This window comes from Mustela putorius, unplaced genomic scaffold, assembly GCF_011764305.1.
Source record: "Mustela putorius furo isolate JIRA1106 unplaced genomic scaffold, ASM1176430v1.1 tig00000596_pilon_pilon_pilon, whole genome shotgun sequence".
NCBI classification, from domain to species: Eukaryota; Metazoa; Chordata; class Mammalia; order Carnivora; family Mustelidae; genus Mustela; species Mustela putorius.
The window spans coordinates 9,700,752-9,724,757 of NW_025421428.1; the positions used below are offsets into that span (position 1 = coordinate 9,700,752).

The 24,006-nt window shown below is 52.6% G+C and overlaps 1 protein-coding gene across 17 annotated transcripts in view; it reads left to right on the forward strand.

Moving 5' to 3' along the window:
• DNM1 (dynamin 1) overlaps positions 1–20,350 on the forward strand; it is a 44,458-nt gene extending 24,108 nt beyond the window's left edge. For 2 of the 17 annotated variants that reach the window (XM_045082480.1, XM_045082479.1), the window contains exons 11-23: positions 1,974–2,060; positions 5,320–5,390; positions 5,565–5,616; positions 5,822–5,833; positions 8,372–8,485; positions 12,369–12,478; positions 13,125–13,236; positions 13,658–13,669; positions 14,026–14,196; positions 15,247–15,488; positions 15,856–16,071; positions 18,192–18,228; positions 19,756–20,350. In XM_045082480.1, coding sequence (XP_044938415.1) covers positions 1,974–2,060; positions 5,320–5,390; positions 5,565–5,616; positions 5,822–5,833; positions 8,372–8,485; positions 12,369–12,478; positions 13,125–13,236; positions 13,658–13,669; positions 14,026–14,196; positions 15,247–15,488; positions 15,856–16,071; positions 18,192–18,213 — 1,221 coding nt within the window. In that variant the 3' untranslated portion in view covers positions 18,214–18,228; positions 19,756–20,350. Of the gene's footprint in view, positions 1–1,973; positions 2,061–5,319; positions 5,391–5,564; positions 5,617–5,821; positions 5,834–8,371; positions 8,486–12,368; positions 12,479–13,124; positions 13,237–13,657; positions 13,670–14,025; positions 14,197–15,246; positions 15,489–15,855; positions 16,072–16,675; positions 16,678–18,191; positions 18,229–19,095 lie in introns of all 17 variants that reach the window. The other 15 variants (XM_045082472.1, XM_045082471.1, XM_045082476.1 and 12 more) reach the window with 12 other exon arrangements.
• Positions 20,351–24,006: the final 3,656 nt, after the last annotated feature.

Here is a 24,006-nt window from a genome sequence, read left to right on the forward strand (position 1 = left end):
GCCCTGTCGTGTGTGACACATGGAAAATTTGACAAATGTAACATCCAGAACCAGTGGGAGAATTGGTCATGTTCTTTACCAAACTGCTCCCTTCCCTCCTTGCCCACCCCCCCCCTCCAACACACCCCCCCGCCCCGCCATAGCCCTGCCCTGGGAGGAAGCACGTGGGACCACCTCAGAGGAGGTGACTCAGTCCTGAATGTCTACCCCAAGTTGGAGACTTCAAGGACTACAGCCCCTCCTTGGGCCTCATGGTGGACCCGTCCAGCCAGTGTTTGTTTGGAAGCCCCCGGTCTCGCACTACATCTCCCCCCAGGTCCCTTGTATTTGGCCACATCAGCCACACCTTGGCATAGCCATGGGATGGTCGGGGGTGAAGGGGGAGGATGAACCATCTCTCACGTCTGCCTCTCCTCGGCATCCAGGGTGCCACTTTCTTCCCCATCCTTCTGCCTTTCCCGTGCCCCTCACCCCATCTCCTTGGCCGCCATCTTGCCCTCAGGATCACGACCTGTAACCCGGGCACACTAACCTCCAGGTCCCTTCCCACATAGAGGGGTTCACCTGAGGGGCCTGACCCACTCATGGGAAGAGGGATAGGACTGGTTCAAGATTTGCCGGACCCGGGTCCCACGTGACCACCACGTGGGGAGGGCAGGCCAGCAGGACTTGATGTTCCTGTGGGTGGTCTCCCCATCATTCAGCTCAGCGAGGCCCCCTCCCCAAGGAAGAGCTCGTTTCATGAGCCGGAGGGGCTGGTGTCTACTCACCCTGGCAAGGAGGGCAAAGACATCCATTCTTCATTCATTCTCTCATTCCTTCAACCTGCCCTCTCTGAGCCGTGGCTGTGTGCCTGGCCTGCCCCTGCCCCAGGGCAATGGCAATCGAGTTGTGGGGAAGGGAGCCACAGAGAGGCCCCTAACCCAGCTCTTGGGGGTGGTCAGGGCGGGCTTCCTGGAGGAGGTGGCATCCAACAGTCTTGTAGAAGAATGAAGCAATGTGGGCTTTGTCTGGAGTCCGGCTGAGATGAGGGTAGAGTTCATAGGAAGAGAGAGGAGGGTTTCGAGGAACTTCCCCTTCCTCTGCTTCAGTTGATAAAAACTGGAGGGAAATCGGTACTGGTGAGCTACTACCCCAAAGGACTGGGGTAGAGATAAGTTGGCTGGGCAGATGCCGCCAGGGATGACGGTGCCAGGCCGGGGCATGCAAAGGGAGGCAAAACCGGGTGGATTCTACCAAGAGGGCCCGGGGTCCAGCTAGGCCCCCGCGGGGTACTGCTCATGCTGCTGGGACCCGATTCCGCATGCCCCACCCCCACCCCATGCCCTCGCATGCCTTACCTTTGGCTCCTGCATGTCCTGTATGTGCCTGCTGGTCTCCCCCCACCCCTCCCTCAGCCCTGACAAGGGCTATTGCCTGTCCCCAGCCTGACTCAGGAGGCCAGCTGGCACCTCGGGCCCTGCCCTCCCCAGATTCTTCCTGGACAGGAATCTCGAGGCTGTTCTCTGCCTGATTCCCCTCCTGACTGTCCCTCCAAGCCTTTGGGAGGACAAGGGTTAGCTCTGGGGGTCAACGAAAGCTTTGGGAGCAAACGGGCCCCCCACAGAAGCCTCCATCCTATAGTCTGTTTCCAAGATGGCTGCCACCAACATGGCGGAGAAGGCTGGGCCCCATGGCATTTCTGCCCATGGGAACTGCCCTCCCCCCAAAAGTGCCCAAGTAGGCCAGTGAAGAGGGCCTGGAACCCCAAAGACCCCTGAATTGCTGTTTGGAACCCACACTTGAGGGAAAGGGTGGCCATGGCTTGGTGCCTTCAGCTTCCTGGGACCCCAGGCCTCTCTTCCCCTCATCTCAGGCCTTCTGTGTGTCCTGCCACCCCATGCCCCTGGATCCCTGGATTCTGGTGGGGTGGGGGTGCCCCCCGCCGGTGCCCCCCTGTGTACGTGGCTCTCTCCTCTCCCACCCCTCCCCAGCTGCAGCAGTATCCCCGGCTGCGGGAGGAGATGGAGCGCATCGTGACCACCCACATTCGGGAGCGTGAGGGTCGCACCAAGGAGCAGGTGAGCCCTCGGCACTCTGCTGCCCACCCCCACCCGAGCCCCCAGCCCTCCTCCTCCTCCTTTCTATTTGCCTCTTCTCTCTCAGTCTCCTTTACACGTTCTTACCTCATACTCTCTGCTTCTCTAACTTTTTTATTGTGGTCAAATATATATAACATAAAATTTGCCATTTTCACCACTTTTCAGTGTGGGTTCAGTGGCGTGAAGCACATCCACCTGTTGTGTGACCATCACCCCCGTCTCCAGAACCTTTTCATCCTCCCCAAACAAAGTTCTGTGCCATTACACAGTGACTCTCCGGCCCCTGCCTCCCCCCAGCCCCTGGCAACCTGATCTCCTTCGTGTTTCCGTGAATTTGACAACTCTTTGCTGTAAGTGGAAACTTACAGCAATTGTCCTTTCGGGTCTGGCTTGTTTCACTTAGCGTGGTTTGTGCAAGGTCCAGCTAGATCAGACCAGGTGTCACAGTTACCTTCTTTTAAAAAAAAAAATATTTAAATTCAATTAATTAACATATAGTGTATTATTAGTTTCCGAGGTAGCCGTCAGTGATTCATGGGTTGTATCTAACACCCAGGGCTCGTTACATCCCGTGCTCTCGTTAATGGCCCTCACCCAGTTACCCCATCCCTACACCTCCCTCCCCTCCAGGAACCCTCAGTTTGTTTCCTATGATTAAGAGTCTCTTATGGTTTATCTCCCTCTCTGATTTCTTCTTCTTTTATTTTTCCCTCCCTTCCACCATGCGCTTCTGTTTTGTTTCTTAAATTCCACACATGAGTGAAATCATTTAATAATTGTCTTTCTCTGGTTTGACTCATTTCACTGAGCATAATAACATCTAGTTCCTTCCATCTCGTTGCAAGTGGCCAGGTTTCATTTTTGACGACTACATAATATTTTGTGTGTGTGTGTGTGTGTGTGTGTGTCTTCGTCTTCCACATCTTCTTTATCCATTCGTCTGTTGATGAACATCGGGGCTCTTTCCATAGTTAAGCTATTGTGGACATTGCTGCTATGAACATTGAGGTGCAGGTGCCCCTTCTGAATTTCCTTCCTTTTTAAGGACTATCTGCATGATATTCCATTGCCCAAATAGACTTTTATTTAGTCATTTATCAGACATCCATTCCTTCGTTCACAAACATAGTCACTGAATGCTGCCTCTGAGCTGGGAGGAGCAGATGAGCCTGCCTCCTCATAGCCCATATGAGGCCCATAGACAAGTCCTCTGACTTGTACGTTTCTCTGTCATCCTGTCTGTACCCACCCCTGGCTCCCAATTCCTAACCTCCATACTAACACGCCCCTTCTTCATGACGGTGCTGTCCCCCAGTCGGTCACAACTTTGTTCCCATGTTGTGTTTTTGAATCCTCATTGATCTCTTCAATTACAAAAGTGATAAATGATAAAATATTCAATCGGTATAAAAGTAATTAAATTACAGGTAAAGTGTTCCTTCATTCTCTCTTCCCTGCCCCCGGTTCCTCCCACAAAATAACCATTATTAACAATTTGGCATGTTCCCTTCAAGGCCCAAGCATTTTGTTTTAAGATCTTACTTCTTGGGGGGCGCCTGGGTGGCTCAGTGGGTTAAGCTGCTGCCTTCGGCTCAGGTCATGATCTCAGAGTCCTGGGATCGGGTCCCACATCGGGCTCTCTGCTCAGCAGGAGCCTGCTTCCCTCTCTCTCTCTCTGCCTGCCTCTCCGTCTACTTGTGATTTCTCTCTGTCAAATAAATAAATAAAATCTTTAAAAAAAAAAAAAAAAGATCTTACTTCTTGGAATGCCTGGGGGACTCAGTCGGTTAAGCATCTGCCTTCTGCTCAGATCATGATCTCAGGGCCTGGAATTGAGCCCCACATTGGACTCCATGCTCAGTGAGGGGTCTGCTTGTTCCTCTACCCTTCCCCCCACCTCTTGCACTCTCTCTCTTAAATAAATAAGATCTTTTGAAAAAAGGTCAAAAAAAATTTTTTTTAATCCCCAAAAGATCCTGCCATATATTTTCCACTTTTAAAAAAAGGTCTTATTTATTTATTTGAGAGAGAGAGCGAGCAAGAGCACAAGTCAGGGGCAGGGGCACAGGAAGAGGGACAAACAGACTCCCTACTCAATGGGGAACCAGACCTGGAGCTCCATCCCAGGACCCTGGGATCGTGACCTGAGCTGAAGTCAGCCACTTAACCAACTGAGCCACCCAGGCGCCCCTCGGCATTTTTTCCCGAGACATATACACATTCCATTTTCCACCTTAATCTCCAATAACCGCAGTCCTTCTGTGTGTCTTGCCTTTTTTCTCTAAAGATAATTGTAGTAGCTAACATCTGTTGAGCACCCATGATATGTCAGACATGTGAGCTGCCTCATTTCATCGTGATTTCGCCGCTCCTAGGATGCAGACACATTTCATCTGCAGAACTGGAGGCTCAGTGAGCACAGGTGTATTATGGGGAGCAGTGGGGCTTGGGTCTAAACCCAGCGGTGTGCATCGGGAATGTTCCTCTGGTCACAACTCAGTTACAAATCCCACCACTCTTCCTCATTTGCAAAGGGAATCTTCCAGCGCCGGAACCTAGAAATTGTCCTCTTTCTTTTGAATATTGTAGAATGCTTTATTGTTCAGAGGATGCCATAATTTATTTCACATTCTGATGGCCATTGGCTTGCTTCCAGTTTTTCTCCATTACAAACTACAGCACACTGAACATAGATCTTTGCTCACTTGGATGATTTTATCTATGATACCCACAATACATATTATTTATACAGATCTAGCAGTGAGTATGTGCATTTTAATATTGTTAAATGTTGCCCAATAACCCCTCCAAGATGGTGGCCCTGATTTGCACTTCCACCAACAGTATATGAAAATCCATCTTCCCACAATCGTGGCCACTCTGGTCATTACCAATATTTATTATTAATTTGATAGGTTATAAAAGGCTCTCGTTGTTTTAACTTAGATTTCATTATTAATGAGGGTGAACCTTTTTTACATATCCTTCTATATTATATGCATTTTCTCTATGGATTCCCCATTCGTGTTCTTTGGCTAATTTGATTCGTGTAGCATGTCTCTTTCCTTTATTGACTTGTAGGAACTCTTTATTTATTATGGATCCTATTATTGAAGACTTGGTTGATTTATTATGGGTTCTATATGTGCTATAAGTATGTTTCTTCCAGCCCTTTTTGCATTTTAAAACCCTGCCATTTTTTTTTCCCCCTTGCCTGCCGACATGTGTATCCTCGAAGGTCATGCTTCTCATCGACATTGAGCTGGCTTACATGAATACTAATCATGAGGACTTCATAGGCTTTGCCAAGTGAGTGCTCCCTAGGCAGAGAAGGCGACACCTCCTCTGTGTGTGTGTGTGTGTGTGTGTAGGACCCAGGCCTGCTGGGTTAACCCTCTGGGTCCAGTGCCCACTAAGCAGTAGCACTGAGGTTAGGCCTCTTGAGAGAAGAAATTCCAAGACCCTTCCCCCTCTCCCTGTCAGTGCTCAGCAGAGGAGCAACCAGATGAACAAGAAGAAGGCTTCAGGGAACCAGGTGAGTGAACCCCAGTGCCCCAGCCGGAGGGATGGAGGGTGCCGGATGGACGCCAAGCTCTGAGAGCCCCCTCCCCTGAGGGGAAGGGTCCCATGGGGGCCAGGGAGCCTGTCAGCTGCCAGCCACAAGCCTCCCACTCTGCCTCAGTAACCCTCTCTCCTCTCTCCCGATGCTTCTCGTGGTTGCTATGGTTACCTCTTTGCAGGATGAGATTCTGGTGAGTACCAGGACTGGGGCTCTTGGCTTATGTAGTGAAGGGGAGGAGGGGGCCCATCTGTAGCGGGGAGCACAGGGGGCAGAAGGGCACTCTTTGGCTTGAGCTGCTTGCACACATCAGCACGTGGTGTCCACATGTGCTCGCAGTCCAGAGGCGAGGCCCAGTCATTCACAGAGTCCCATCAACCTGCCCATCAGCGCGCATGAGCTTAGCACCTACTTCAGGCAGAGGTAGACCGTGTGGGCTGGGTGGGTGAAAATGGCTGGCAGGGGCACTGAGTAGGTCCTCCGCAGATATCTGTTGGATGGATGGTTGGATGGATGGATGGATGGATGGATGGTAGGTAACCATCTCTACCGGAGATTTGTGTAAAGAGATGAATGAATGTCAAGAGAGAAGTCCGGGGCGCCTGGGTGGCTCAGTGGGTTGGGCCACTGCCTTCGGCTCGGGTCATGATCTCAGGGTCCTGGGATCGAGTCCCGCATCGGGCTCTCTGCTCAACAGGGAGCCTGCTTCCTCCTCTCTCTCTCTGCCTGCCTCTCTGCCTACCTGTGATCTCTCTCTGTCAAATAAATAAATAAAATCTTTAAAAAAAAAAAAAAAAGAGAGAGAGAGAGAAAAGTCCCTCCTCACCCATTCTCTCCTTCCGATCTCTGTTGAAAACACCACTTCTCCCCCCACATGAGCCATTGTCTGGAATTTTCCAGAGGCCGCAGTTTCTTTATAACAATCTAGGTGTTTGTGTGACTATTGCCTTCATACCTCTTTCTTTCTCAAACCCCATGAGGGGAAGGACAGGGTCTCTCTTGTCCGTCAGCAAATTCTCCGCCCTACAGGCCAGTGCCTGGCACATAGTAGGTGCTCAGTAGAACGAAGGCATTAATGAGTGTGGGCAATTCAGTTCAGCAAACACTCGGTGGTACCTATACTGGGCTGGCCCCCGGAAAGGGGTCAGAGTCCAGCCCTGCCCCCTGGGGACCTGAGTCTGTGGTCAGGACCCAGGCAGGGTGGGGGTTGGAGGGGTAGGGGTTCCTGGTGCTGGGGCTCTAGAAGGGGTTTTGACAGAGCTGGAGGCAGCCAAGGGAGGGCATAGGCTGCAAGTCAGAGCAGGGAGTAGCTGACAAAGTCTGATGATCAGATCCTGGGGTGCCAGGCCATGGTATTTGGACTGAGTTTCAAAGACAGTGGCAAGACACTGAGGGGATCCTCACCAGACCTGGACAGAATGAGAGAGGGACCATGGGGCACCTGGCTGTCGTGTTTCTGTGAATGGCAAAGGCAGCTGTTCAGCTCCTGATCCACTGTCACTTGGGTTCTCTGCAAGGTCTGGGGGAGGCCAGAGGGTCAAGGAGGGCTCCAGGGGGGCTTTGAGGGCCTCCGAAGCAGGCCTGACTGCCTGCAGACGACATTCCTGCCAGCCCCAGGTTCCTCGTCCTCAGCTCTTCTTGGATGCTCAGAGAAGCCAGGGAGGTCAGGGCTGGGGGAGGGAGCTCTTTCTCTATGATCCACCTCAGGGGGTCTAGTCAGTGGCCTTGCCCTTGGAGCAGAATCTACAGGCCCTGTCTTTGGTGGTGGCTCAGGATGGTCTTGGGGACAGCTGCTTCCTGCTGTGGAAACAGATCTTTGCCTGTTACTCTGGGCTCCCCAGGGAGGAAGGGGCCTGTTCCATTCATGCTCATCCCTTTACCCTGTTCCCAGTCCCTACCACCCCACTCCTGTCCCTGCCTCTAGTGCCCTAGAACCCCACTACCATAGCACATGCCACAGATATTTATTGATTGATTGCTTACTGTCTGCCAAGCACACTGCAAGGTGCTGGGATATACCAGTGAGCAAGAGAGTTCGTAATTTAACAAGACCGGCTGACATCAGCAGATAATCAATCTCTCTCTCTCTCTCTCTCTCTCACACACACACACACACACACGCATGCACGCACAATTTTGAAATCTCACCCATTGTCATAGAAGAAGACTTAAGGGAGTTATAAAAGACTACAAGACTATAATGGGAGTCCAGACATACTGGGGGCCAAGGAGGGCCTGCCTGAGAATGGGACTTCTGAGCTGATACCCAGAGGGTGAAGAGGAATTTGGAAGACCAACAGGAGGGAAGTGCTTTCTAGGCAGAGATAGCAGCAGCACGTATACAGTCCCTGAGGTCAGGAACAAGTCTTAGAATAAGGTGAATCTTAAGCTGAAAAGACATTCAGTGTTGTCTTGCCCAGTTGGCTCCCTAAAGTCTGCTTGCACACTTTTAGAGGTGGGGAGCTCATCCCCTACCAAGGCTACCAGTCCCCTCCTCAGATGGCTCTGTCAGAGGCTGTTTATCCCGAGCTGACCTCCACCTTTCTCTGTCTTCCAGTCTGTTCCCTTGTGGTTCAAACCACAGCAGGTCTGACCCACACCCTCCCTGCCCAGCCAGGCCTCCTAGAGCTAGAGGAGGGGGTGGGATTTGGAGTGGCTTTCTTGGCCTATCCCATCGTCCACAGGGAGTCCTGGCCTCTGCCCACTGACCTCCTGCCCTCTCACCCTCCAGGTCATCCGGAAGGGCTGGCTAACCATCAATAACATTGGCATCATGAAGGGCGGCTCCAAGGAGTACTGGTTTGTGCTGACCGCCGAGAACCTGTCCTGGTACAAGGACGATGAGGTGAGTGAAGGGCCGCTGGTCCTCAGGGGCTTCGGCCAGGGCCAGAGTCCAGCTCAGAGGCTTGGAGGAGACCGGGCCACCCGACGAACAGGGCTTTTCTCAAATCCCATCAGAGACCCTTGGGCAGAAGTGGGCGGCAAGGATCAGGCACAGGCAATCCTGGGAGCCCGTCCAGGCTGGACAGAGAAGGTGGCTTGGCAGTAGCAGGGGGCCTGGGACTGAGCGCCCTGGAGAGGGTGGGCAGGGGTGCTGGGCGCCCCTCCCTGACCCCGCCAGCCCTGTGGCCTTCCTGTTTTCCTGCTCCAGGGTGTGCCGCCTCCCCTGTGGCCCCGCAGGCCTATGACACACACATATCCAGCTGCCAGACACCCTGTTAACCCCAGCACCCCAGTCCTCTAGACCCCAGCGGCGCAAGGGAGGTGCCCCAGGTGCCTCCAGGCCGAGGGACCGGGACTGCTGGGACCCCTCAAAGACTCCACACCAAACCCTTCCCTGCCCACAGGGGCGCACAGAACCCCTGCCACTTCTCTCCCTCGCTGCAGGTCTCCTTTAAGAATGAGTCTATTTGGCTTCCACATCTGGATTCCAGAGGTGACCAGAGAGAATAGGGAGGGCTTGGGGGGGAGTGTGTGTGTGGGGGGGACTTGTGGTAATGAACTCCAGCTGGCCACGGAGTGGGGGAGGGGACCTTCTTCCTGAGGAAGCTTTGGGAGGAGAGGGCGCTCTCAGTGGGGAAGTGGGGCTGGGGTGGGGGCTGTGATTTCGGTCTCTGAGCTCCCTCCCTGATTCCTGCCCCCTCCAAGTCGCCCTGGGCAAGCCCCCCGCCTTCCCCGTCTTGGGCTGGGCCCTCCTTCGTCGTCACTGGCTGGGACGCCAAGCCATCTGGACCTCATTACCCCAACCCTGGCCTCTCCCTGAGCATGGGGCCCCTGGAAGGGACGGAGTGTGAGGTGGTGTGACGTGGGTGGGGGGGGGTCGCTTCCTGCTCTGTTGCTCAGGCGGGTTGCCTAGACCCCTCGTGGGCTGGGGGTGCTGACTGCTGAGCGCAGAACTCCTAGTCCTCTCATGTCGCAAGGTCCTCATGTGTTGGGCCAGGGGACAGTGTGGCCTGGGGCTGGGGGCTTTGCTGCCCGGGAATGTATCCAAGAGGGGCCCCGTCCTTGGGTGGCGGGGTCTTTTTGAGCTTCGTGTGTACATTGGGGTGGGGTCGTGTGTGGGGCGCAGCGGGGGTGCGCAGTGAGGGCGGGGAGGTGGGGTGTGTGAGGCTCGTGGATGCCGTGGGGGTTGTTGGAGGAGTGTTTGGGGTATAAGCATCTAGGTGTGGTCGGGGGAAGACTGCGCGTGCCTGAGCCCCGTGTGGAAGGGAGGGTGTGTGGATGTGCTCAAGATGGAAGGACAGGAGCAAGCCGGTGTTCCTGGTGAGGGTGTGTGTGTGTGCGCGCACGAGTGTGCCCCTGGGATGTGCAAGTGTGCTGGGGGCATGAGTGTGTGGCTTGAGTTTGGGTGTGGGAATGTATATGCCTGAGTTGTCGGGGTGTGCGTGTCGAGTTGTTGAGTGTGTGTGTGTGTGTGTGTGTGTGTGTGATGTGAGTGGATTTTTGCACTAGACCAGCTTGCGGACATGGAGGTGGTCTGGCCTGCAGAATGGTCTGTCCGCCTCTCTCCCCAGCCACCAGCCTTCTGGTCTTTGGGACTTGGGCGGCCCTCTGGGCAGACAGGCAGCTGCCCGTATCCCCCATCCTCATGTGCCCCCCCTTCTTCTCAGGCTTCCTCCGCCACCCATCAGCACCCCCTTCCCGTCTCACAGCAGGGTGCCCCCTTCCCCCTGCACCTCCTCCCAGCACTCTGTGCACCCCCCACCCCCCACCACCCCCCACCCGCCAGCTCCCTGCCCCGTCTCCCGGTTCCGGTTCTGGGATGGTGGGTGGGGGTCGGTCCAGCTCTCCAGCGGCGGCGCCGAGGGTCTAACCCAGCCCAGCCTAACCAATGTGCAGACTACTGTACAATTTGGGAGTCCTGAACAGATAGTCTAAACACTGGGTAGACGGAGTGGAGGTGTCCTCTGGTGCATCCAGGCAGCAGTGTCTGTCCGTCGGGTGGGAGCTTCAGTCCCATGTCCTGGAGATCCAAGGCCCCCAGCCCCAGCCCAGCCAGCCCGTGGTCCCCTCTCTGCTCCCGACTCCCCTTCTGCCTCCTTTGACGTGGCAGGGGTGAGCGGGAGCTTCGGCTGGAAGGAGGGGCCTGGGGAGGGGGCCGGCCAGCAGGAAGGGAGGGGTGGGGGGAGGAGGCCGCTCCTACCTAGAGTCCAACCCCAGAGCGCAGGGCGGGTGGTGGCGGGGCCTCCCTCGAACGCTTCCAGATGTTCTCTGGCCGCGTGTGCAACTTCCTCCTCTCCTCCCCCAGCCGCCCTCTGGGGCTCCCGGCCACCCGCCTGGCATAAAGAAGGCTTTATGTGGCCGGATGGGCCAGGCGGGTGTGGGGGGCAGAAGGAGGTGGGCAGGATGGCGCCAGGACTGGGGAGCAGGGTCCTCCTCAACCCAGCACCCCCCGCCCCCTCTCCCCGGCCCAACCTGAGATCCTGGATGAGCTTCATGCCCAAGACTTGAGTCCCTGAGATCTACACAGGCATCCCCCGACCACAGCACGGGTCCTGAGGTGTGGGCACACAGGGTACCAGCAGCGGAAACCCTTCTCCTCCCAGAGCCCCATCTAAGTGTGCACACAAGCCTGGCTCCCATGTGCCCATCCAAGATACACAGATACATGTTTACAGCATGACAAGAGAAAACAGGACCAACACGTAAAAGAAAGGGGGCCTGGAACAAAGAAAAGATGGGGAGGGTGAACCAAAATATATGCCAACCTTTCTAGGGAGTGAGCTGTCTAGTTTGGCCTTATTGCTTCTTATGATAATGAATTCCCTGTCACTGGGGGTGTGCAAATGGCAGGGGAACCCATTCCTTGTCTGAGACAGACATGTCTGTCCTCCCAGACAACTACAGATAAATTTAACGTGTTTGACGCATGCAACAAACCATCTGCGTATAAACACGTGTGCCCACAGCATGCCCCCCCAGGCACGCTCCATACAAACACAGATGTTTACAGTTGTCACGCACACCTATGAGAGTGGGCACGCATCCACCTTGACACGCAAACATGCTCACAAGGACCCATGGCCATGCTGGGCATCTCCTCGGGCACACATGCACACACACACACCTGGGCAACACAGACAGATGGGTGCACATACACACGGGTCACAGGGTCCATGCTTTGGCGGGCGTGTGTTTGCACAAGCACACAACTGCACACATGTTGCACACACAGACATCCCATCTCCAGGCTTGTGCTGTGCCCCTGATTGCTAACACACGGACGGCTGGGGGCGGGTGGTGTGGGCCGAGCCAGCTCTTTGAAGCTGCTGGAGCTGGTCCCCCCCCCCCCACTGTCTCCACAGTCAGGAAATGAAGTCAGCAGCTTAGCCAAAGCAGGTCTCGTTGGCCAGGCCGGGGGCGAGAGAGGCTTGAGTGTGAAGTCCCTGCCGATGGCTGGCCTGGATGGTATCCAGGGCTTGCTTGGGGTGGGACTGGGAGCCCCCCTCAGTCTCGCCACCCTGCACCCTTGGGCTCTGGCACGTATGCAGGGGTGGTGGAAATGGCTTGAATGCCGTTGGGAACGACAGGCGCCTGGGAGGCCCTGGGCTCCATGGCCAGGCTTTCTTCAGACAGCACCCGTGCTGTGCCCCCCCGAAGCCCAGGGCCACTCTGGGGCCCCACAGCCCCAGCCCGCCCTGCCCCACCACATGGAAAACCCTCTTAGGTTGTGAGGCGTAACAGGGAGCAGTGCTGACCTCGCCCATCACCCCCACCTCTCTCCACAGGAGAAAGAGAAGAAATACATGCTCTCCGTGGACAACCTGAAACTACGGGATGTGGAGAAAGGGTTCATGTCCAGCAAGCACATCTTTGCCCTCTTTAACACTGAGCAGAGGTGGGTCCCCAGACTTCAAGCCCCCAACCACCCTCACTGAGCAGAAAGGGCAGGGATCTGCCCCGAGCCCCACGGCAAGTCATTCCTTTGACAAATATTTAGTTGGTCACTGGGTGAGCACCTGCTCTGCCAGGCCCGGGGATCAAAGAAGAACCCTTCAGGCCTGGTCCCCTTCTTGATACTCAGTGTCCAGTCGGGTCGGTAACAGTACCAGGCCTCTCCCTCCCAGGCCAGGGCCAACTCCTGCGGGCTTCCCCTTACTTGAGATGAGGGATCAGTTGGGCTTCCGTCAGAGAGGTCCCCAGGAAGGCAGGGGGAGCCAATGGGTACTGCATGGTCAGGGGTGCCCCTCTTATGAGGGCTCACCCCCCCCTTTTTTAGTCCCTTTCTAATAGAACATTTGACTACTAATTTCACTGAGCCCTCACGAGGTCCCAGGGAAGCAGGAGCCATCTTATTAACCTATCTTCCAGGCGAGGAAACTGAAGCTTGGAAGGAGAGGGGACTTGCGCAGGGTCACACAGCTGGCAAATGAGAAAGCCAGGCCTGGACCCCAGGCGTGATGCCTCCAATCTGTGCGTGCCCTTAACCACCTGCATGAATGGGTTTCGAGCCTTCTCCCCTCCCCGCCTGCCCCATCCTGCAGGAATGTCTACAAGGATTATCGGCAGCTGGAGCTGGCCTGTGAGACACAGGAGGAGGTGGACAGCTGGAAGGCCTCCTTCCTGAGGGCTGGCGTGTATCCTGAGCGTGTTGGGGTGAGTGGTGGGGTGGCGGGGGCAAGTGACTTCCCAAAGGGGCCCTGAGTCACCATCCTCAGGAATGACATGTCACAGTTCTGAGCACTTCTGGGGCTCAGAAATAGCATGGATCCTCCCCTTACAGAGTGAAGCCTTCCTCCCGTCCTCCAAAGCCAGTTTTTCATGACCCTCTGCCACAGATGGCACTTCCTGCATCCCCTTCGTATCATAGTGGCTTTTTGTGGCTACCTTCACTTTCCTCCTCTCTCTCACCGAGGCGATGTCTACAGTTGCCCTAGGGTTGGGGTTGAGTGCCCTGGGTTCACTTGCCTTTTCCTTTGTGTGTGTGTCTGCTTCGGCTGTGCTTGCTGGTGGCGGCGGCGGTGGCGGTGCCAATGCCGGTGTCATGACCTCTATGGCTTTGGTGTGGGCCTCCCAGGACAAGGAGAAAGTGAGTGTCCCCCCTCCCTCGCCCTCTACCGGGTATCTCCAGCCTGGCAGCAGTTCTGGCCAGCTCTTTAGCATCAGGAATTGACCCTGGAAGGTCTTTCCTAATTGATGGACTGGGAAACTGAGGCAAATTCTAGGCACTGGACTGAGAGCCGAGATAAGGCTGAATGAGGGTCTGGGATCCTAAGAGGCACTGGGGTGGGTAGAGTGCAGACGCAGTATGTTTGGGGGAGAGCCGGTGTTTGTTCTCTGTACAGCAGTGTTCCAGGCACCCTTGGAGGGGCCGAGACCCTGGGGGTGCCTGGAACCTGGCTGCGAGGGCCCCGCCACCCTGATGCCCTCTCTTCTCAACGGCAGGCCAGCGAGACTGAGGAGAATGGCTCAGACAGTTTCATGCACTCCATGGACCCGCAGCTAGAGCGGCAGGTGGAAACCATCCGGAACCTGGTGGACTCATACATGGCCATTGTGAACAAGACCGTACGGGACCTCATGCCGAAGACCATCATGCATCTCATGATCAACAATGTAGGTGCAAACACTTCGTGGCCAGGGGTGCTCTCTGGGGACCAGGGAGGCATTGGCCAGGCTGGCCTGGGGGAGGCACAGCCAGTCCCTGGGGATTGGGTCTTGCAAGGTAGATATAGGTCCACACCAGAGCTGTCCAAAAGAAATATAATGTGAACTTTGTACATTATATTGTAGAGTCACATGCTCAAGTTGTTCCAAACATGCTTAAATGTTTCCCAAAAGGAACCAGGAATCACATCTTTAGGGAACCCCCAGACCATGTTTTGAAATGCACGCCCCGCAGAATGGCTTAATGAAAAAGCCTGGCCCCCAGAGAATGAACACTGTGCCTGAATGCTGGTTTTGCCACAAATTCTGTTTGACTTTCAGTAAACTACCCTCTCTGAGCCTGTTTCCCTATATGTAAAAATATGGATAACAATAGAGTTGAGAAGGAATATAAAGCAGAACAACACGGTGCCTGGCACATAGGAGGTGCTCAGCATACGTTTGTAGCAAATAAGTGAGACACAGGCCTATGGCGTAAAAACCTCAGCGCCTCTCCGTGAATATCCAGGACCAGGGCCAGGTAGCACAACCGAGAATAAGGAACATATTAACCCACCGCCTACACAGAGACACATTTCACCCAATCCAGGCACCACCTGACACCTGTCACTCAAGGGCTCAGAAAATTTTAAACTGTAATCTACCTTACTTTGGTCCCCTGGAGTGCACAAGTCCTTGGCAAAGGTGTAACTAACTACCCCATTTTATAGATAGGGAAACTGAGTCTGAGACAAAGCTGAGTAACTACGTGTCCTCGTTGCATGATAGGCCCTGAGTGCCTTCCCATATCTATGACCTTGAACAGGTCACTTTTCCTCTCTGGACCAACTGAGAAAAGGGCAAAGAGGGAGGCGGGGAAGCGGGGTGAGATGCCCGAGTTCAGGCGGTGGCAAAGCCAGGACCGGGGAGCTCCCAGCCCAGCGTGCGGTCCTCGCGAGGGGCGGCCAGAGCCGTACAGGCGTCAGGTCCCAGCCCGTCCTTCTCTTCGCGTGCCCGCAGACGAAGGAATTCATCTTCTCGGAGCTGCTGGCCAACCTGTACTCATGCGGGGACCAGAACACGCTGATGGAGGAGTCGGCGGAGCAGGCGCAGCGGCGCGACGAGATGCTGCGCATGTACCACGCACTGAAGGAGGCGCTCAGCATCATCGGCGATATCAACACGACCACTGTCAGCACGCCCATGCCCCCGCCCGTGGACGACTCCTGGCTGCAGGTGCAGAGCGTACCGGCCGGACGCAGGTACCAGGGCCGGCCCCCACGGCCCCAAAGCCCCCCAGCCCGGGGCCCGCGGGAGGAGGGCCGGGACCGGGCAGTGGCGCGCCCGCGTCGCCGGAACGGCTCCCACCTGGAGCAGGGGGCGGGGCTTAGAGATGGGCGGGGCTTGATGCGGGGCGGGGCTTGCCGTGAAGCGCTGGCTGCGGGGCTGGGTGGAGCTGGAACTTTGGAGCCACCGGAGGCGGGGCTTAAACTCCGGGAGCGAGAAGGATGCTGTGGGGCGGGGCTTCCGCGCATGGGCGTGGCCGGCGCTGGGCTGGGGCGGGGCCTCAGGGTGGGGCGGAGCAGCTCAACTCCCCCCTCCTTGTCTTCCGCGCCCTGTCGCACGCAGGTCACCCACGTCCAGCCCCACGCCGCAGCGCCGAGCCCCCGCCGTGCCCCCAGCCCGGCCCGGGTCGCGGGGCCCTGCTCCTGGGCCTCCGCCTGCTGGGTCCGCCCTGGGGGGGGCGCCCCCCGTGCCCTCCAGGCCGGGGGCTTCCCCTGACCCCTTCGGCCCTCCCCCCCAGGTGCCCTCGCGCCCCAACCGCGCCCCGCCCGGGGTCCCCAGGTGAGTAGGGGCTGAATACGGTAGGAGAGACCACCGGGCGGGCGTAGCTGGGAGGGAGGTGTGGCCAGAACCGGCCCTCTCCATCCAGGGCGCTCCGACGTGGGTGCAGGAGCCACGGGACGAGTGGCCGAGTTGCGGAGGCCTTGCAGGGAGCCTGCCCCCCAGGGAGCGCTGAGTCCCGGAGGTGGTCCTTTCTGGGGAGGGGGCCGTGGGACTCATCCCACCTGCCCCCTTCTTTCCAGCACTTGCATGGCGCTTCCCTTCCTTTTCCCTCCTCTCTCCCACACGTTGCATTCCTCCTCCTTTCTCCTGGCTCTCCTCCTTCTCCATTCTGTTCTCCGTTCCTCTCTCCCAGCCCCTTGTGACCTGCCTCAGGTCTGGGGAACTCTGAACCCAGATCCTCTCCAGATGTGGAGTTTTTCCACTTACATTCAGGGCTACTCTGAGTCCTGACTCTTTGAGCTGTCCCAGGGGGTGCCTGGCCTCTGGCCCACAGGAACAGAGGCCAGGCTCTGACTGACCAGCAAGGTGTATGATGTGTGTGTGGGCGTGCACACGAGTGTGAATGTAAGAATGGCATCCAGGCACGGACTAGGATACGGAGCAGTTGGGAAAGGGGCCTGGGAGCCATGGGGCAGTCTAATGGCTTTCTTCTATGGCTCTGCCTCTGGCCCTGCCTGGCCTGGACCAACATGGTGGGTGCTGGGCAGGAGTGGGTGAAGCCTGCCCCATTCCCAGAGATTTCCAAGGAAAAGACTTCTGCTTCTTCCCCTGGGATTTGCCTCTTGATTCATGACCCTTTTTCAAGGAAGCTCATTCTGATATCTCAGTCCCTGTTTCCACTGGCCACGTCCCTTGAGGAAGAACACATCAGACCAGTAGCATCTACTTGTGTTTCCAAAAGGCTGGAGGGGTAGGGCCTAGTCTTCGTGGGTCTAGCCTCCATGAACCCCAAAGGAAGCTGAGATGGGACTTGCTTCCACGGAGATCTGATGACCAAAGCAGATGGGGTAAAGCAGGCAGCGGGGTATTGGTCAAGAGCACGGGTTTGGAGTCCAGAAGTTCTGGTTCATCCTAGACTTTAGGCAAGTCACTTTCTCTTCCTGGCCCTCAGTTTCCCTCCTACCACATGGTATTTAACATTCTGCCTTTCTCCCAGGGCTGGTGTGAGGATCAAGGGAGACAGTGACTATAGTGAAGCCGCATGAATTGCAAATGTGGCCATAGGAACGCTTTGCTAACTTCCCTCGTGAGTTCAGATTCTTAAGGGTATTTGACATGCCCAGGTCTGCGCTGAGGGGTGACATATGGGAAGAGGAAGATTTGGCGCCCGCTCTAACTCCAGTCTTGGTAACACACGAGAAACACTTGGCAAGTCCCGGCCCTGCCTCGGGGAAGAGAACAGTCTGGGAAGCTTCAAGACAGATTGACCCGGGGGAGGACTGGGGGCTGATGGAGTTAAGACTCAGGTGATGAGGAGTCAGGGACCTCTGAGTACGGAGCGGACGGCGGCGTGGTGCGGGCAAAGGTTTAACATGGGATGCCTTGAGGAGAGCAGCTGGCCAGAGAAGAGCGAAGGTAGGAGGAGGAAGAATAAGAAGAGGTTGCTCTGGGTACGGTGGGGCAGGCTGCAGAACCTTAAAAGGTCACAGAAGAGTTTATCTTCTTGGGACTCAATGCTGTGGGGACTAGGCAGCCATGGAAGGTTCTCGGGCAGAGAGATGGTCACTGGACCCTAAGAAAGCAAGCCCTGTCTCTTATGGGAACGTTGCAGGGGGCCCTCTGAGCACGAGTGTGCAGGGAGCTGGTGCAAATGCCTCTTGTGTATGGGCGAGCTTCTGTGTTGTGACTCAGCCCACGCGTGTGCTTCAGTGTGCCGAGTGGTTGCATGCCCCAGATCCGTGCTGCACGCGCCAGCCAGTGAGGGTGCTGGGCAGCGGGAGGTGGAGGAGGTGTGTGCGTGTTGTTCGTGGGCATGTGTGTCAGCGTGTGCATGCGGGGCCGTGGGGCCTCCCAGCATGTGTGTGCACGCCCAGGCGTGTGCGTGTGCGTGGCCCCGTCCCCAGGCCTGCCACCTCCGTGTGTGTGAACTGCCATGTTGATTTCGTGCTGTCTTTCAGAATCACTATCAGTGACCCCTGAGGAGCGTCAGCCACGGTAGGTGCACACACGCCTCTGCCCGCTGCATGAACGGTGTGTCTGCCCCCGCTGCACCAGCTCCATACTGGGGGGCACACCTGGGACCTCAGAGCCAGGCTCCCCTCCCTCTCCCTTCTGCAGCTCCAGACTTATTCTTTCCTCTTTCTGTCCTCGCTGCCAGCTGGCTCTCTCACCTCCCTCATAGCGAGCCTCGGGACTCAGTGCCACTCACCTCCATGGCTGAGCCTGGGGAGCTCTTGGGACAGGCTCCGCGCCCAAGCTGGCAGTCACGGGTGCTCTCGGGAGCCATCAGAGAGGGCAGAGAGCTCATGGTTGATGGTGTAGAACCAGGGAATTTGGAGGGGCTTGTGCGTGGGTCGGACTTAGCCAGCCAGAGGCCAGAGGCCTTGGAACTTCGTCCTGGGGGTCCCACACTCGCTCCCCAATTGGAGACGTGCTTTTGGGGCAGGGCAGAGGAGGGCCCGGCCACACCTCCTCTTTCGTGCCGGCCGATGAGCAGCCATCGGGGGTGAAGGCTCTGGTTGGTTGCTGCTTTCTGAAAGCTGGAGGGCCCTGGGCACAGCATACAGGTGAGGCAGGGGCACACAGGCCGCTCCCTCCCTCCTTGGTGTTGTCATGAAGGCATGACAAACGACAGTGTCCTCGGCCCCAGGTGAAGCACCATAGCTAGCCCACAGGCTCGTGGGCCCGGGGCCTGGTGCTCCTGGGGTGACCTACGCTTTCCGGCCAAGGGGACCACAGTGTCCGCCGACCTAGGCAAATCAGCTTCTCTGAGTCCCACTTTGGCTGGGCTGCATAGTCACCCAGTGACCCACCTGCCACTCTGTCCCTGCCGCTGACTCTTGCCCTTCTGCTTTTCCCCAGCAGGAAGGGCCCCGCCTCACCTACGCGACCTGTGGTCCCCCGACCAGCTGAGGCTCCCCTCTTAGACTTATAAGCCTGTGGCCGCTGGCATCCGGCTTACCTGCCCTCCCTGCCTCCCCAGGGTCCCTTCTGAGGACTCTGGGTTTTCTGCCCACCCAGAGGGGCCTCCAGTGCTCCCTCCAGCCATCCTTTTAGCTTTGCCCTCCTGGTTCAAACAGTGTTCTTTCTCCTCCTGTCTCCCTCCGTGAGGACTGGTGGCTGTGGCCTGGGGCTCGCGACCCCACACTCTGAGGCTAGAGATGGCTCCGGGCCAGTACATTGGAAGACGGGTGGGGTGGGGGTAGCGGGAAGACAGGGGGCGCCGAGCATGTGCCTGGAGCTGTGGGTGCACTGCCTGGTGGTGTATGAGAGACCAGCGTGCGTGGCAGGGGGAGTGCCGCCCCGGCCTCCCCCCACCCCCAAGACCCCTGGGAAGCCGTGGCCCCCACCCACCTCCAGGTCCTCCCGCCTTCCCTTTCTCTCTCCTCCATTCCAGAGCCCTCCTCCACACCCTCAGCTTCTTCTCCCCCCCCCGCCCCCCCCCGGGCTTGGCTGCCCTTGCCTTACCACTTCTCTTCCTCCTTCTCTCCGTTCTCTCTCTGCTTTCTCTCCAACTGCCAGCCGATCGGGTCAGGCAAGTCCATCCCGTCCTGAGAGCCCCAGGCCCCCCTTCGACCTCTAACCAGATCCCTCTATTCCTCGGAGACCTCCCTTTCCAAGCCTGCCTGGACGGCTGTTCTGTGACTTAACAGTGGCTCCCCAGCCCCAAAGCCTCCCCCTTCATCTGTGACTTAGTCTGTTGTAGTGGTGAGCTGACACATCCAGGCGTGATGATGTGGTGAAAACTTGTGCCCCTCTGTGGTATTGCTCCTACCCCGTTCTATAAATAAGTATATAAATACTCATACACACACACACACACACACACACATATATGGCCGCCACAGCCTCGCCTCTAGTGTTCGCAATCAGTCATCATGCTGTCTGTGAGGAGTCTTGTGGCCTAACCACCAGGGAACACTGTCACCCTGACATCCCCCTCTCCAAGGTGTGCCACCTCGGATGAGCCTCCCTGTCACGCCTCGCCTGTGGACAGACACTTTTCCGTCCTTCCCCGCCCGAGCCCGGGGGTGCTGTCCCGGCAGCTGTGTGGCTCTCTACCACCGGTCTTGCTGTCTCTTGGCTGAGAATAAAACCCATTTCTGGATGATGGGAAGCTGCCCTCTGTTGGTTTATGTTCTTTGTGGAGTTCAGGGGAAGGGGAAGGCTTAAACACTGGGACACGGGTGGGGGAGGGCCCAGCCGTTGCTAGGGTGCTGTAAGGAGTGGCAAAAAAAGGTCCCATCCTTTGCAAGCTCTATTGGGAAAGCACCTGGCAGGGCAGGGGTGGGGGTTGCGGTTCAAAGGTTCTCATCCCGGGAAGCCAGCTCTCCCCACTGCAGGGCAGGGGCACCGACTCAGCCTGGAGGAAGGAGGGGGGCACTGGCACACACTGTGGATGCACAGGACAACAGGCCAGCAGAGGGGCAGGGTGATGGGACGGAACCTACCTGAACTGGAAGGCACCACTCTTGCATGCTGGGACCCTGTTGTCCCTCCCCAGGATTAGATCAGGCTTCTGAGCCTCAGGGCCTCTGACTCTCTGGGCCATTAGGACAGCAGTGCCCCCTTAAGAGTCCCAGGGAAGGGCCTCTGGGATCCCCCAGACCTCCCCCAGGAGCATGGGGGTGAGACAGCCCCGGCCCATCTCTAACAGCTCCGCTCAGCCTCAGACACGCTGGGGCTTCACTCAATCCGGAAGCCTGCCCTCTGCTGGCAGGATCTGCTCCCTGTCCCGTGCCCACCGCGCACACCTCAGCACCTGGTGGCCAGGGACTGGAAACAGCACACGCAAGGCGGAGCAGTATGGCTACATCCGTTTATTTATTCCGAAATAAAACAGGAGTCGAATCACCTGGGCTAAACCCTGTCCCCACCTCCTTATGGTCTTCATTTGTCAGCGCAACCTCTATGATACAGGGGGTGTTGGATCCCCAGAATATACAATATATTACACAAGTACAGTAGAATACACTGAGGAGGGAGCCCACCCCGCCACCAGCTTAGGGTATTGTCTGGCCTTGGGGAGGCCCTGGAGAATGCCGCCCGGTCGTCTAGCTGGACAGGGGGGAACTTGTGCCTCAAAGTGCCTCTGAAGAGAGGATGCATGAGCCCCTCTGAATGAGGACTGCTTGGTGGGGACTGCTTGGTGGGGATGAGGAGGTCATCAGGGAACCCCTGCTCCCCAAGAGAGGTTACCTCCTAAATAAACTTTAACTTATTGAGCCTCTGGCTTTGTGTTTTTCTGGAACCACGGAGTCCAGATATAAAGATCCAACTCTCACCAAGTGGCAAAGTGGTCTGCACCTGTTTGTTTCTCCCCATCAGGGGGCTTTTTTGTTTTTCACTTTTTTTTTTTTTTTAGTGGGCTTTTCATAACCCTAAATAAGCTATTTTAATTTATTGAGTCTCTGGCTCTTTGTTTTTCCGGAACCACGAAGAGTTCAGACTTTAAGATCTGGCTCTTGCCTGTGTGGCAAGGGGGTCTGGCTATTTGTTTCTCCCCATTAGGGGACTTTTCTTTGTTTTTTAATTCTTTTTATTCTGTTTTTTATTTTTTTTAGTGGGCTTTTCATAACCCTAAATAAACTATTTTAACTTATCGAGTCTGTGGCTCTTTGTTTTTCCGGAACCACGACGAGTTCAGATATAAAGATCCGGCTCTTGCCTGTGTGGCAAGGGGATCTGCAGCTATTTGTTTCTCCCCATTAGGGGGCTTTTTTTTTTTTTTAGTGGGCTTTTCATAACCCTAAATAAACTCTTAACTTATTGAGTCTGTGGTTCTTTGTTTTTCCGGAACCACGAAGAGTTCAGATTTTAAGATATGGCTCTCCCCTGGGTGGCAAGGGGGTCTGCAGCTATTTGTTTCTCCCCATTAGGGGGCTTTTCTTTTTTTTTTCTCTTTATTTTTAAAATTTTTTTGTTTTTTCTTTTTGTAATTTTTTTTGTTTTTTCTTTTTGTAATTTTTTTTCTATTTTTTCCTTTTGAAATTTTTTTTCTGTTTTTTCTTTTTGTAATTTTTTTTCATTTTTATTTTTTTAAATTTTTTTTCTTTTTTCTCTTTTTGTAATTTTTTTTCTGTTTTTTCTTTTTGTAATTTTTTTTGTTTTTTATTTTTTTAATTTTTTTTCTTTTTTTTTTCTTTTTGTAATTTTTTTTCTGTTTTTTCTTTTTGTAATTTTTTTGTTTTTTTTTTTTTTTTTTTTTTTTGTTTTGTTTTTTTTTCTTTTTGTAATTTTTTTTTTTTTTTTTTTTTTTTTTTTTTTTTTTTTTTTGTTTTTTCTTTTTGTTTTTTTTTTGTAATTTTTTTTTTTTTTTTTTTGTAATTTTTTTTTTTTTTTTTTTTTTTTTTTTTTTTTTTTTTTTCATTTTTCTTTTTTTTTATTTTTTTTTTTTTTTTTCTCTTTTTTTGTTTTTTTTTTTTTGTTTTTGTTTTTTTTTTTTTTTTTTTAATTTTTTTTTTTTTTTTTTTCTTTTTTTTTTTCTTTTTGTAATTTTTTTTTCTGTTTTTTTTTTTTTTTGTAATTTTTTTTTTGTTTTTTTTTTTTTTTTTTTTTTTTTTTTTTTGTTTTTTTTCTTTTTGTAATTTTTTTTTTTTTTTTCTTTTTGTAATTTTTTTTCTGTTTTTTCTTTTTGTAATTTTTTTTCTGTTTTTTCTTTTTGTAATTTTTTTTTTTTTTTTTTTTTTTTTTTTTTTTTTTTTTTTTTTTTTTTCTTTTTTGTAATTTTTTTTTCTTTTTTTTCTTTTTGTAATTTTTTTTCTGTTTTTTCTTTTTGTAATTTTTTTTGTTTTTTATTTTTTTTAATTTTTTTTTTTTTTTTTCTTTTTTTTTTTTTTTTTGTAATTTTTTTTTTTTTTTCTTTTTTTAATTTTTTTTTTTTTTTTTTTTTTTTTTTTTGTTTTTTTTTTTTTCTGTTTTTTTTTTTTTTTTTTTTTGTTTTTTTTTTTTCCTTTTTGTTTTTTTTTTTTTTTTTTTTTTTTTTTTTTTTTTTTTTTTTTTGTTTTTTTTTTTTTTTTTTTTTTTCTTTTTGTAATTTTTTTTTTTTTTTTTTTTTTTTTTTTTTTTTTTTTTTTTTTTTTTTCTTTTTGTAATTTTTCTTTTGTTTTTTTTTTTTTTTTTTTTTTTTTTTTTTTTTTTTTTTTTTTTTTTTTTTTTTTTTTTAAATTTTTTTTTTTTTTTTTTTTTTTTTTTTTTTTTTTGTTTTTTTTTTTTTTTCTTTTTTTTTTTTTTTTTTTTTTTTTTTTTTTTTTTTTTTTAATTTTTTTTGTTTTTTTTCTTTTTTGTAATTTTTTTTCTGTTTTTTCTTTTTGTAATTTTTTTTCTGTTTTTTCTTTTTGTAATTTTTTTTTTGTTTTTTCTTTTTGTAATTTTTTTTGTTTTTTTTTTTTTTTAATTTTTTTCTTTTTTTTCTTTTTGTAATTTTTTTTCTGTTTTTTCTTTTTGTAATTTTTTTTGTTTTTTATTTTTTTTAATTTTTTTCTTTTTTTTCTTTTTGTAATTTTTTTATTTTTTTAAATTTTTTGTTTTTTTTGTAATTTTTTCTTTTTTTAATTTTTTGCTTTTTAAAATTTTTTTTCTTTTTTTAATTTTTTTTAATTTTTTAATTTTTTTAATTTTTTTTTTTTAGGGGGCTTTTCATACCTATAAATAAACTATGTAACTTACTGACCTTCTGGATGTTTGTTTTGCCTGTGTGGCAAGGGGGTCTGCACCTATTTCTCCCCATTAGGGGGCTTTTCTTTTTTTTAAATTTTTTTTTTTAATTTTTTT